Source organism: Rhea americana, unplaced genomic scaffold, assembly GCF_003343005.1.
Source record: "Rhea americana isolate MKP2758 unplaced genomic scaffold, rheAme1 scaffold_126, whole genome shotgun sequence".
Lineage (NCBI taxonomy): Eukaryota > Metazoa > Chordata > Aves > Rheiformes > Rheidae > Rhea > Rhea americana.
This window is the reverse complement of record NW_028185328.1, coordinates 1,842,189-1,855,642: the sequence shown is the minus strand read 5'-3', so window position 1 is coordinate 1,855,642 and position 13,454 is coordinate 1,842,189. Positions and strand designations below refer to the sequence as shown.

General features: G+C 44.5%; 1 protein-coding gene across 2 annotated transcripts in view; it reads right to left on the bottom strand.

Annotated features, from left to right (window-relative positions):
• LSAMP (limbic system associated membrane protein) overlaps positions 1-13,454 on the bottom strand; it is a 319,948-nt gene that overhangs the window by 161,566 nt on the left and 144,928 nt on the right. For both annotated transcript variants that reach the window (XM_085326037.1, XM_085326038.1), the window contains exon 2: positions 8,149-8,381. In XM_085326037.1, coding sequence (XP_085182163.1) covers positions 8,149-8,381 — 233 coding nt within the window. The remainder of the gene's footprint in view (positions 1-8,148; positions 8,382-13,454) is intronic.

Genomic DNA, 13,454 nt, shown 5'->3' with positions numbered 1-13,454 from the left:
GGATACACCTRCATTTGGTCAGATAAAACCCACTGTGGTTCACTGGTTCAGGTCTGAGGCTGGTGACTGGCAAAAGCTGCTGTCATCTCATGTCTGACTTCAGGCTTCTTTAAAATAAGCTAGTGTGCCTTGCTCCACTTCTGTGCAGAGACTCTTCTCACAGCACCAATGTCTAAATCACAATTTTTCCCTATCATTATCCTCAGTAATAAGGACAAGGGCTGAGTGGATGGTAGAAAACATCCTCTTCCTCAGCTGTAGGTAGGCATGGRTCTTTCAGAGTCAAGACTGGGGCTCACAGACACAGCCATGTTTACGGGAAGCCTGACTGGCTTCTGCTGCCTTAGTGGGTGAAGATTTGCTTTGCAGTGCTTTACCAGTCACTAGCACAAAGTCATTTAATTTCAGGGGAGTGAGCAGAAAGAAGGGGAACAGCTAATCCATCACATAGAGTTAATCATAAATATTAAATGGTTAAATTGCAGCAAAAACAAATACATCTTTATACCACTCTGAAACAATAAACAGTCATTCTGAATCTTTGTAAGCAAGAAGCTCTACAAATGCAATGCATAATGGAGAAAGGCTACACTCTGTGGTCCTTTTCACAAAACTAATGCTAATCAGTTTGAAAGAAAACCRTAGGATTTGGCCTTTAGCTACTATACTTTGACTTTGAGATTGTGATTAGGGCTGGGCAGTAAACAAGAATTCCTCTTTATGAAAATTTGCTGCTGAAGTTTCAAATTTGCTTCTGTTTTGCACAGGAATGTCAAAGCCCTTTTGTTTTTTTTTTTCACGAAATAAACATAAAAACAAAGAAGAGCCCACATCCTTTGAATAGCCAATAATTGGGAATGTGAAGMAATGCTAGTCAGTGTGCAAGAGTCCCAGGATGTGAGCAAAAATGAGAACTTGAGTCCTCCATACCTCAGCTGAATGCTTGAGTTATTGGGTAGTCTGTGGCAATGTTATAGCTCCTTTTTGTCCCAGAGCATCCCCAACCTATAAAATTTGCCTGTTTAAAATTTAATAAAAGTCAGAATCAAACATAGAAAAGCCTTGCTGAAAATGCTATTGACTCCCTACTTGGGAGAATTATAGGAATGCAGCCAGAGTAWGTAGAGATGCAGCGAGGAAGGCTAATGCTTATTTGGAATGAAGTCTGGCAGGGGATGTCAAGGATAACAAGAGCTTCTTCAAATACATCAGCAGCAAGAGGAGGACTRGGGAAAATSTGGGCCCGCAGCTATATGGGGCGGGGGCCCTGGTGACAAGGGATACAGAGAAGGCAGAATTACTGAATGCCTTCTTTGCTTCAGTCTTCWCTGCTAAGGGCAGCCCTCTTGAGTCCTGCAGCTTCGACGTGAGGGAGAAAGTCCGGRGAAGGSAAGTCTTTCCTTTGGCTGAGGAGGAWAGGATTAGAGACCTTCTGGGCAGGCTAGACATCCACAAATCCATGGGCCCGGATGGGATGCRCCCACRGSTACTGAGGGAACTGGCRGATGTTGTTGCCAGGCTGCTATCCATCATCTTGGAAAGGTCCTGGAGAACTGGAGAGGTGCCTGAGGGCTGGAAGAAAGCCAATGTCACTCCAGTCTTCAARAAGGGCWAGAAGGAGGACCYASGCAACTATAGGCCGGTCAGCCTCACCTCCATCCCTGCAAAGGTGATGGAACAGCTCATTCTGGATGTCATCTCCAGGCATATGGAGGAAAAGAAGGTGATCAGGAGAAGCCAGCATGGATTCACCAAGGGGAAATCCTGCTTAACCAATCTGAATGCCTTCTGTGATGGAATGAGTGGCTGGGTAGATGAGGGGAGAGCAGTGGACATTGTGTGCCTTGAYTTCAGCAAGGCTTTTGACACTGTCTCCCATAACATCCTCCTAGGCAAGCTCCGGAAGTGCGGGTTAGACGAGTGGACAGTGAGGTGGATTGAGAACTGGCTGAAAKGCAGAGCTCAGAAGGTCGTCATCAGTGGCATGGAGTCTAGTTGGAGGCCTGTGGCTACTGGTGTCCCCCAGGGCTSAGTACTGGGTCCCATCCTGTTCAACTTGTTCATCAATGACMTGGATGAGGGGRCAGAGTGCCTCCTCATCARGTTTGCTGATGATACCAAGCTGGGAGGAGTGGCTGACACACCTGAGGGCTGTGCTGCCATTCAGGGAGACCTGGACAGGCCRGAGAGCTGGGCAGAGAGGAACCTCCCGAGGTTCCACAAYGGCAAGTGCAGAGTCCTGCACGTAGGGAGAAATAACCCTAGGCACCAGTACAAGCTGGGGGCTGACYRGCTGGAGAGCAGCTCTGCAGAGAARGACCTGKGAGTGCTGGTGGATGACAARYTGACCATGAGCCAGCAATGTGCCCTTGTGGCCAGGAAGGCCAATGGTATCCTGGAGTGCATTAGGAAGAGTGTTTGCAGCAGATCAAGGGAGGTGCTCCTGCCCCTCTACTCAGCCCTGGGGAGGCCTCATCTCTAATACTGCGCCCACTTCTGGGCTCCCCAGTACAAAAGAGCCATGAAGCTACTGAAGAGAGTCCAGCGTAGTGCTACCAAGATGATCAGAGGGCTGGAGCATCTGCCCTATGAGGAAAGGCTGCGAGAGCTGGGCCTCTTCAGCCTGGGAAGAGAAGACTGAGGGGGGATCTTATCAATGTGTATGAGTACCTGAAGGGGAGGGTGTCAAGGGGACGGGGCCAAACTCTTTTCAGTTGTCCCGTGTGACAGGACAAGAGGCAATGGGCATAAATTGAAGCACAGGAAGTTCCGCCTGACCGTGAGGGGGAATTTCTTCACTGTGAGAGTGACAGCACTGGCACTCTCAGAGGCTGCCCAGAGAGGTTGTGGAGTCTCCTTCTCTGGAGATCTTCAAGGCCTGCCTGGATGCAACTCTGTCTACCATGCTCTAAGTGACCCTGCTGAGCAGGGAGGTTGGACTAGATGATCTCCAGAGGTCTCTTCCAACCTTACCCATTCTRTGATTCTGTGACAGAAATCACAGTCATCCTCTGCCTTCTCCTCGTTGAAAAAGTTATTCTCTTAGCTTGAATTGGAGATGCCTAAGTCTTTATTGACAAAATTTTTAAGTCTTGGCCTGTTATCATGTCTGTGGCTTTGTCCTGTGACCCTGGTGAGATAAATAAGGACTACAGGAATTTCTCCACTGAAACTAATGATTGAAAAGGGCCTCAGTATATAGACCTAAAAGAATGAGAATACAAAATAAGGCTGGGAACAAGGCAGCCACCAGATCCCCTTATGGCCTGTTCTCCTGGAACAAGTCACTGAACATACTGGAACAATTAAACATTCCATTTATAAACACCTAGAGGATGACAATAAAGTAAAAGAAAAATAACCAATGTACTTCTGGCAAGCACATATGTCACCTCAATTTAACAATTTTTTTTAATAGGATATCTGGCATAGTGTTTAAAGTGGAAGCAGTGTATGTGATGATGTGATAAATCTTGACTTCTGAAAGGCCTGACAATCTCCTATACAAGCTAAGAAAATAKGGTGGGTGTTAAAACATCAGTAGCATGCTTCGAAGAGCTGCTATCAATGGGTCACTATCCATTAGGGATGGAGGTCTTAGTGGGTTGCTGCTGCAGTCTGGTTTTGTGCCCTGATCTTTTCAATACTTTAATTAAATATCTCCATGATGGAGTAAAAAGAAGGCATGTAACTTTTGTCGATGGCATCAAGTTGGGAGCAGTTACAAGTGCTTTGGAGACCAGGATCAGAACTCAAAATGCTCTTGGTAAACTGTAGAACTGGTCTCCATGGAGAAATCAACTAGATGGAATCCAGCAATAGTGAGTATAAAACAGTACACTCAGAAAGGAGGGAAAAAAACAATCAATGCTCAAATACAAAAATAGGGAATGAACAGCCTGTCAGCTGTGCTGCAGACTAGTACCTGAGTGCAAGGAGTAGCAAAGAGACTAAGTAAGAGAAAGCAATGAGGTGCTCTGATTAAAAAAAAAAAAAAAAAAAAAAAAAAAAAAAGAAGAAGAAGAAGGAAGGTAAATCTCATTTCATTCTGGAGCTTCTTAACTGATGCATGATATGTAAAACACAGCAAGTACTTATCTGACCTTTTTCTGCGCTGCTGAGTCCTCAAGTTAAACCCATGTTCAATTTTGGACAGTATATTTAAGGAAAGGTGTGGACAAATCAGACATCAGTGAAATGAATATGACACAATATTTGGAAAACACAACTTGCAAAAACAATTTGGTGAACCTGAGCCTGTTAAGCTGGARTAGAGAGGTCTAGGACACCGTTGGAAAATGTACTTCATGGTAATGGGCTCCTAGTAAATAAAAGGTAGTTCTGAGGAAGTGGAGGATCAGTTAACCACCATTTGCCTCTCAGGAGGATCAGAAATAATCAGTAGTAAAATCAGTTTAGGTCTATGTTAACAAATGTTTTCCAACAGCAAAGCAAGTGAAATAATGGCCATACACTGGCTACCCATGCAGCAGAATCTCTTCCAAAATACCTGATAGGTACAGCCACCATAGAGTTGATATTGTCTCAGCACACGAGGAAGGGCCAGATAACCTCTTGTGGGTCCTTCCAGCTCTTTGCTCCTCTGATTAGACACCAACAAAAATGTGTTGGGCAGCAAATAGAAAGTGTTACTAGTAGTTATTACACTCCAACTGAGTCATTACAAATATTTTGAGTGAGGTGACAACAGAGAGGATTCTTTCTGTGTTCACCTCAATGCAGAGACTATGGTACTAGCATCTGGTGGTGACTGAGTTGGGTTGAGACAGCTGCCTCCAGTTCAGCCCTCATGGGAAGCAATGCTGGCCACTTGGATCAGAGASACAGAACAGATGGCCATGGTTACCCTCATGAATCTTTTACAGTGTGTACCTACTTCTACCAGTAGAGTTCTGTTTGAATTTGAAAAGGAAGGAAGACTTGTGAAGTACTGRATAACTCTATGGCAAAAATAACAAAAAGTAGCTTTCTCCACTTTTAGTTGGCTAGGAGGTTATGATCCTTCTTAAATGTTCTTTCATTACCCCTCTTACAGACCTCTGCGATATGCCTCAGCTGAGAGCTATCCTACCAGTTAAAACAGACACTAAAGAGGAGCTGGTTGAGCAGCCCACTACACAGAGACTAGTGCTACCTAACAAGGCAGAACTAGCTCCACCCTTGGCAGTACTAAATGACATGGACAGGTCTATGARCAGTGACCTGTCTCTTCCTGTCACTTACTACTGTAGCTCTAGCCAGTTGCTTTCACAGAGCAGAGCTCATCCCAGGAAGGCTGATTTTCTAGGGAGGGCAGGGATCTGCTTCTGGAATCCAACTCCATTAACCTGTACCAATCTAAACTCAGCGAATCTTTAGGATGCAGCAAAGTCCATCTATTTATTTCAGCTGGCATTTTGGCTATGGGAGGAGTCTTCTCTCGTCACAGTGGTTATTGCACYACCCAGCTATCTGCCTACTTCTCAGTATTTGTTATAGTTATTCTACTTGTGTCTTGGGGTAATAAGGATGTTTTTTCATAGAAGCTAAAATAAATGGTGGAGTCGAACTGGGTGAGATTAAGGACCTGTCTTTGGGATACGGCACAGTAAGGAGCAGAGATACCCAAGAGAGCACTAATTAAGTAGAACTGAAAGTATGGACACAGAGCTAAGGCATCTTATTGCCTCCACACTTGAGCAAGGATCATGGTGGAATATTTCAGTGACATATACAGACATCACCAGCATGCCCAAAGCCTCCAAGGAGATCTCTAACCCCAACCTTGTGTCAGTTTCCCTGGGCCTGTTCAACCAGAATCACTAGGAGTCATGCTAGGAATCCTCTTGTCCCAGGCTACTGYGTAAATCAGTTGACCACCCTACTATTTAACTTTTCAAGAATTGTATTTTGTTTCATTTATTTATTTTTAATTAGCAGTTAGGGATGCCCAGAGATTCATGCAGACAATGGTTTTAAATATATGCACATAGTAACAAGAAAAGTAAATAAATCATATTAAATAAATAAAACCAAATAGCTTAGCATAACTCAGTATCAAAACTCCTTACACTTGCTACTAGCAGCACCCTATTAATCAGGCAGACAACCTGCAAATCTGAGAATAATAATAATCAATATGAGAAAATGCTACTGAGAAATAAAAGGGATAACCTGCAACATTTACTAGTTTTCAATAAATTAGTCTAATTAGTTAAGATTATTTAAAATGAATTATTTATTCAATTTAAATTAATAAAAACATGCTTTAAAATGGTGAGTTTAACTCTTCCAAATTGTAAGGAATTTTTTATTTGTATTTTGCTTTAAAAATAGACCAAGCTTACTGTTACAAAAAACAAAACTAAGAATCTCATCTAATCACAGGACTCTGGGAGTTAGGGCTTCAAAAGTAGGCACAATATTGTGTGGGTCTTGTGGTAAAACTGTGGCAGGTATTAAAGAAAGATCATTCAAAGATGCATTGTCAGCTGGCAGCCTGAGTTTAGATCTGCCAAAACCTGAATGTTCTAATCTTTAGAAAGATGACCATCGTTCAGAGTTGGACATCCACATATTTAGGTGAAAGCTAAAACAGAGAACTCAATCTTGTTGCTTAGGCCCATATCTAATAAGTACAAATAAAATTAATAATACATTGCATGGCTCTAAAATTCATTTGTAGCTATATTTTCCTTGACAGGTAAACAGAAATAGTGTGTTGTTGGATTTTGCCAGCAATAAACCACCTACAGCTGGTTAGCTATGCGCAGCTCTAGTGAGCAGTGAGGCAGCGTACAGCTTCTGGGCTCTGTGAGCGCATTTCACATCGGGCATGTTCCAGCAAACACTCAAAATAAGCCTGGAGACCGGCTCTGCATGCCAGAGTGCACTGCTCTTCCCGTAGCTGGAGGAAGATTTTCTGCGCAAAGACAAATTGGGAGCCCTACGTCTCACTACACTCACATGTAAAGCATCAACTTTGAATACAGACCCAGACCTTACCTTGCAGATAAAACACTCAGTGTGCTAGTTAGCTCTGAGCTTTACAAGTAATACCAGTAAGAAGAAGACAGCATTCATGCACACACATTTGTGACTAGAGTGATTCAAACACTTGCTGAAAGAAATAAAATCTGTAGCATTTTGGGTTACTAGAAAAATCAGGAGGAAAAAAACAAACTTCTCTCTGAATGATAACACAGAAGCTGAACAGAGATATAATATATATCAAGTACATTTGTACATATATATCTATTTAATATGCTCCATAAAYATTGTAAGTAAATAGGCAGATAAACAGAATTTTGTGATAATTAAAAAAAAAAAGTAAATTTTCTTGTTTGGTATTCTGGTCTGGACAGGACAAACATAACGCCCTTAACAGTAATTGATGAACTCTGCTAATGCGTTTGCTCTCTATTAAACCATGAACGCAGGTAGACAGATTGGATAATGCTAGTTCAAACTGCCAAGTTTCCACTTCCTTATAACAAACACGGGAGGAGAATAGCTTAAAAAAAAGGAGAAGGAAACATAAGGTATGTGGCAGCTACCTTAGGTACCAGGTTTCACACAGGCCTGGTGACAGTGTACCCTGCAAACCAATGACCTAGCATAGAAAAACACCTAGGAAAATTAATTTTCCAGACTTGCAAAGAATTGACAAAGGAAGGCCAAAAAGCACAACACAGCATCTTGTTGATACAAGAAAAAAGGGAAGGAGACCTGAGAAAGGAGGAAGCAAATCAAAGAGCTGTCTAGGAAGACATTAGGCAAGCAAGATGTTCTGACAAGTGCCATTATAAACAAATGCTTTTCCCTCAGTGCCAGCATAACCAGAGTCAGGACCAGGTCTGCACTGTACCAGAACATGCCTTGGAATCACTAGCATCCCCTGCTCCACGACTGTCTTGGAAAGGACAGACCGACAACAACTTAATGCTATGCCATGTCAAGGTGGAAGGGCACGGGCCTGTTGGCTTCTGCTGTAAACTATTGCTCACCCTTGGTTACTATTGCAAAGTCCACAAGCTGCTGACTCAGTGGGTTCTCTACTCTCTCCTCTAACCTTCTTCCATAAAGGTACAAATCACTCCACCCACTGCTTTTTTTACTCTTTGGTCTCTTCCCAGGCATGCTGCTTACCTTGCACGATCAAGTAAACCTGGGAGGTCTTGGGGTGATGCAGTGTCTGCACTGAGCATGTATAAGAGCCCTCATCGTAGACATCCACTTTCTGGATCCGCAGGCTGTATTCCAGTGGGTTTCTTTTCTCCAGCTCCACTCGAGGGTCCAGGGACCACTTGTCCTCTCCAGCAAAAATGATGCCAGAACGGTTTAACCAGGCTACCTTCGAGCTTCTGTCTTCTACGTAACACCTGGAGAGGGCAAAGAAAAGCAAGTGGGAGATAAGCAAACATCTCCATTTTGTCACTTCCCTTTTACCTTTTTGCTGAAGAACTCCACAGCACACTCCTGCCTTGCCAGCGAACCACAGCACCTCCTCACCATCACAGGCCCATAGCCACATGTTTTGCAACGATTCTTTAAACGGCTTCATGAACACTTGGTATTTGGGAAAGAGATCCTGACTCCTGTTCTCTCCTTCTTTTATCTATGGCCTACACCTACACCAAAAACAACAYTGGGAAGGCCTCAAGAGTTTGTATCCTGGTCACCAAATCCCTTCTAGCTCTGCTAATGGAAAAGATCAGATTGAGTTTTTCCCATGCCTTCCCCTCATCTTCAGAACTTAAGCATACAAGGAGGTTATATTCCCAGCCACCTGCCAGCTTGGAGGGTAAAAGTTCAGGGCTCCATTTTTGCCAGCTCAGGGCACAGCTGTTCCATTTCTCTTTTTCAGCAGCACAACGGGAGCTAAGGTGTATCCATCCCCTTTGCCACCTTGACAAAAGATGGCTTTGTGGAAAGCCATTCTGCGTCCCCATCCAGAAATACCTCACCCACAGCACACACACCCTTGCTGATGCACAGCTGACTGCTTGTGCAGGCAAGCACAGATTTCATGATGAAAGCAAAAGGCTGCAGGATGTCACTGCAATCCCTGTGACACATGCACATGCTGTGAACATCACAGGTGAAACAGAAGAGGACGAATGGCAGCTCAGAGYGGCAGGCAGAGGAGTGGCAGCAGGATCAGCACCTTGCATAGCCCCAGTCGCCAGCTATTGCCAACAGCTGCACAGGGGAGGACAGACCAACACTACTATCACTGCATSACCAAGATTTTTCTCTTTGACAGAAAGGGGAGAAGGCACTGCAAAGACAAATGCATTTTTGGTGGATGCACCTGCTCTGTACCATTTTCCATTTCCAAAATGTGGTTTGCACAGAAGAGATGGAAAGAAGCAAATGAGAAGGCACTTTCTGCTCATTCTTTGCTGTCTCATTTGAGAGATCCAGGGSTGAACAAGACATGGGTATGCAAACTCCTTTCTGGCAGCTGTACCTATTGGGGCTAARCTTAGACAGACTGATAGGGTTTGCCCTGCCATGTTTGTTCTGCAGATAAATAAAGAAGTTTAGTTTCCAGAGCTGTTGCTCATTCACCTCTCAGAGCTGTGCCCACTKCCTCCAAGAATCCAAATAATCCTCCTCTCTCCAGCACTATTCMCACGTGCTGTATTTGTGAGATAAAAGAGAGAGGGTAAAGATTRCAGCTTCAAGATGAGGCAAATATTTGACAGTAGGCTTTCATACAGCCTTTAGCACGGGTCAGACATTTTCCAAGTTCCTCTGGTTGAATGCAGTTCATTCATGCTGTGCTGCAGCTGCCATCCCATGCGCCATGACCTGAATAGCAGGGCCTGCACCTCTCACCTCCTYCCTAACAAGCATGCCCATGGAAGCTGTGTGAGTTGTTCTGGGGTTACTTGTGGGCAGGAGGAAAGCCAAGAGTAGATGGGAGGCACACTGTGCTGCTGGCCAAGCTAGAAACAGGTCTTTCTGATTTAACAAATATTTGCTTTAGACTCCATCCAGCACAACTGCCTGCCAGCCAAGTGAGGCTAGTGTAGGTTCACTCCTTAAGTCAGAACTCATTCTTCCAGCCAAATAGGCATTTGCCCTAAGGTGAGTTTACAGCTATGATTTACTTTTTGTTTTTAAAAAGCTGTTCTTCAGAAAAAGAAAGGGGCAGGGGAAACAGTGAGCAGTCATCTATGTTTAGAAAGCAGCCTCATGCCTGTGGCTGCTGGGACATACGGTAGTGCTGGTTCAGGACAGGAATYCCCAGTGAGGGGACAGACTGTGCCTAAGAGTTGGGAGTGCACTGGCTGTTTAGGGAAACCCAGACTGTTACTGGTGCCCTCTGCCTTGGGATCACCAGGCTTCTCAYACCTGTCTCTACGTAGACTCATAACAGCACAGAGAATCAAAGGGTTCAATCTTTTTCAARGGTACTTAAAACTCCTCTTCACACATTCTGGATTTATGAAAATCTTGAGGGGGATGGTAGTGAGCAGCTAAGCAGATTAACAGCTGAAGCTGAAGTCAGTGGGAGCTGAAGTTTCTTASTCACTTCTGAAAATCCCCCAGTATCAGTGCTGCTGGGCACCAGCTAGCTGAGTATCACAGCTCCACTGCACTACACCAGTGCAGCAATGCTCCTCTCTGGACCCACATGCGTGACACAGTGCAGCAGTCTGTGCTTCTGGCAGTCATGCCCAGAGCTGGCAGTCATGCCCCTCTGCTTGGAACTAGACAGGTAATTTCTGTGCCATGCCCTGTGATTTTGCACAGCGATGCCCTTGCAACTTCCCTTGGGTCAGTAACAACTCAGCAGTCTTGCTGGAGCATGACTGGGCCTCCAGCTCCGAAAGGGACGCTCGCCCGGGGACCCTTGCCTTCTCYACAAACAGAACTGCATCTCTCTGCCTACATACGGCAACTTCTGACTTTAACTGCTAGCCTGCATTACCACAGACGAAACATCTATCATTGTAATTTCCCTAAAGGCATTTCCCCACAGGGCCTTGATCAGAGACCAAGCTGTGGCACAGGAAAATAAACGCTACCATCCATTTGCAACAAACTGGGAATCTAGCTGGGCTTCTGCCGGTCATTAACTAGTGGCCTTCCTCTTTAGCTGAAGGGAGAAGGAAAAGCATTACCTCTAGAAATGCTGTCCCATGGAAGATAAAGTGTGGCGTAGCCTGTCTTATGCTGATTACTCCTGGAGGTCATCCCCAGGACATTGGTCAATAGCTACAATCAGACAACCTTGCAAGTGCCCCTGAAATAAGTTAGCAGATACTATCGAAATAAAGTGAGAGGGAGAGAGAAGGAGAGGGAGAGAACAGAAATTGGAAGAGCAAGTGAAATGGATTTGAGCTGCTCTGTACAGCATACCTGTTCCTCTAAAACTGTCAGAGAAAATCAATGTACAAATGTGGAAATTCCAAGCCCTGACGCGCTCTGAACATATATCAAAGTGGATGATGTATCTCAGTATGTCCATCTATACACCCACACCCTCTTAGTCTGCCAGCAATGCCATCCAGCCTTATGGATCACACTTTAATAAGGATTTATGGTGATGATTTTCACAGCTATAATAAGTGCTAATTCAATACTAATAGAATATTAAAAGGCACGTTAACTGACATTTTAACTGCAATGCAATAGCACCATGGTATCTGCAAGATATCAAATGACTCTTGTCATTCACTAATAATCAATAATCAAGTTCACAGAGATAGTCAAACGCTTTTTCTTTAGGCTTACTGAAAGAGTTACCATCAGTGTCAGTGAATGCTAATAAACTATTTGTGATCCACTCATTTGGCTTTTCCTTATGGTTTCCRGTCTAATTTCTTTGCACCTGTTGATAGAGCTAACAAGAGGACCAACAAGTGTTGATGGTCATACTGTGGATGATCGTGTGAATCACTGCAGGGACTCCAGAACAATAACTTTGGTTCACTGCTGATGTTAGCACCAATTTAAACCAAAGACACTTAAGGAAAAAAAAATATTGCTGCCATGTCCTTTTAGCCTCCTTCGCCCTTTCACGAGCAAACACAGTGAGGTTTSGCAGCTTTAAGATACTTAGTTACTGCATCATTTTTAAGCTGCTATGGATGTGTTTCCAGTTCTTACATAGTTGTTAACAGTTATGTAACTAGCCAGGAGATGGCAATTGGAAACTAGAATTGGAGAAGGAAACTTAGGAAAAATCTCATACATCCTTCTCTGACTCAGTTTCCCCATATGCAAAATGTAGAAAACGATCCTGAGTCATTTCACAGGAGAAAGGGAAGGAATGATGCTTTCGCAACATGAGAGTGCTTTGGGATCGTCAGCAAGAACCATCACCTCTAATGTGAGTGAGGAGTGCTACAGAAAAAGCTAAATGCATCAGGCAAAGAAAGTCCTACCTGGTTCGCTTTCTCCAGAGAAGAGTTTGCTCCTTTGTTACTGACTGCAGATATTTATTTGCACAAGAYCAGTTCCATACTGCAGCATTGTTAGGAAAGTAATTAATGCTCAATAGCGAAGGATCCTTCTGTGTTGCAGTCTGCACCTCAGGACAATCACTGTGTTAAAATGGCCCACTCCAACACTTGAGTTACCGGATGCTGATGTCCTGTTACTATGGTGCTGTGTCATAGGTATATCGTCACTTTGCTGTGCCTGAAGCAAAGATCAACACCAGTGTGTGCAGCAAGAATTTGGCAAAGTCACTACAACTGATGCTGGAATGCTTCTGTGTTCATATAAAATCCTGATTTCATCACAGGCCTATCTATCCACACAACTCCTCCTTTCCCCCTGCCTCACCARTTTCTACTGGCAATGAAGAAAATGAGCCAAGGAAAGAAGAGTGAGGCTTCTGCACCCACAGCATAGCAGGCATGGCCCCTGCTGACGGGCACATCCCAGTCYGAGGAGGGCAACCTCCAGCAGTTTCCTCTCTCAGTGAATCCCAAGATCCCAAGCTTGGTGGTTTTGCTGCCTGCTCTGCATTGCTCCCTTCCTCCTGCCTTTGTGCTTGACTCCTAGCCTCAGCACTGGTATTTGCTGCTTCTCCTCCTGCTGAGACAGTGGTGCACAGTGCATTATTTTCCCAGCATGTTGTTGTAGCACTTGCAGCAGTTTGTGTTGTTCCTGTCACTTCAGCAGCTCTCACCCCTAAGCTTCCCACCCTCCCTTCCCTCCAGCAGGCAGGCAGGCACGCTGGTGAGAAGCGATGTTTGGCTGGAAAGCCACAACAGGCTACTAGGGCTGGATTTATCGCCTGCCAAGTGGGAACTGCAACCAAAGCCTGTCCTACCCATTTCTGGGAGGAGATCCGGGCTGAGGCAAGGAGGAGGAGGASAGGAGGCAGCCCTGGGGTACACCAGAGTGCTCCCCATCTGTCTTTGAAAACAAACAAACAAACAAAAAAAAAACCATTTGAGCAGTTATGGCCTTGGGCTATGAAAATGGAG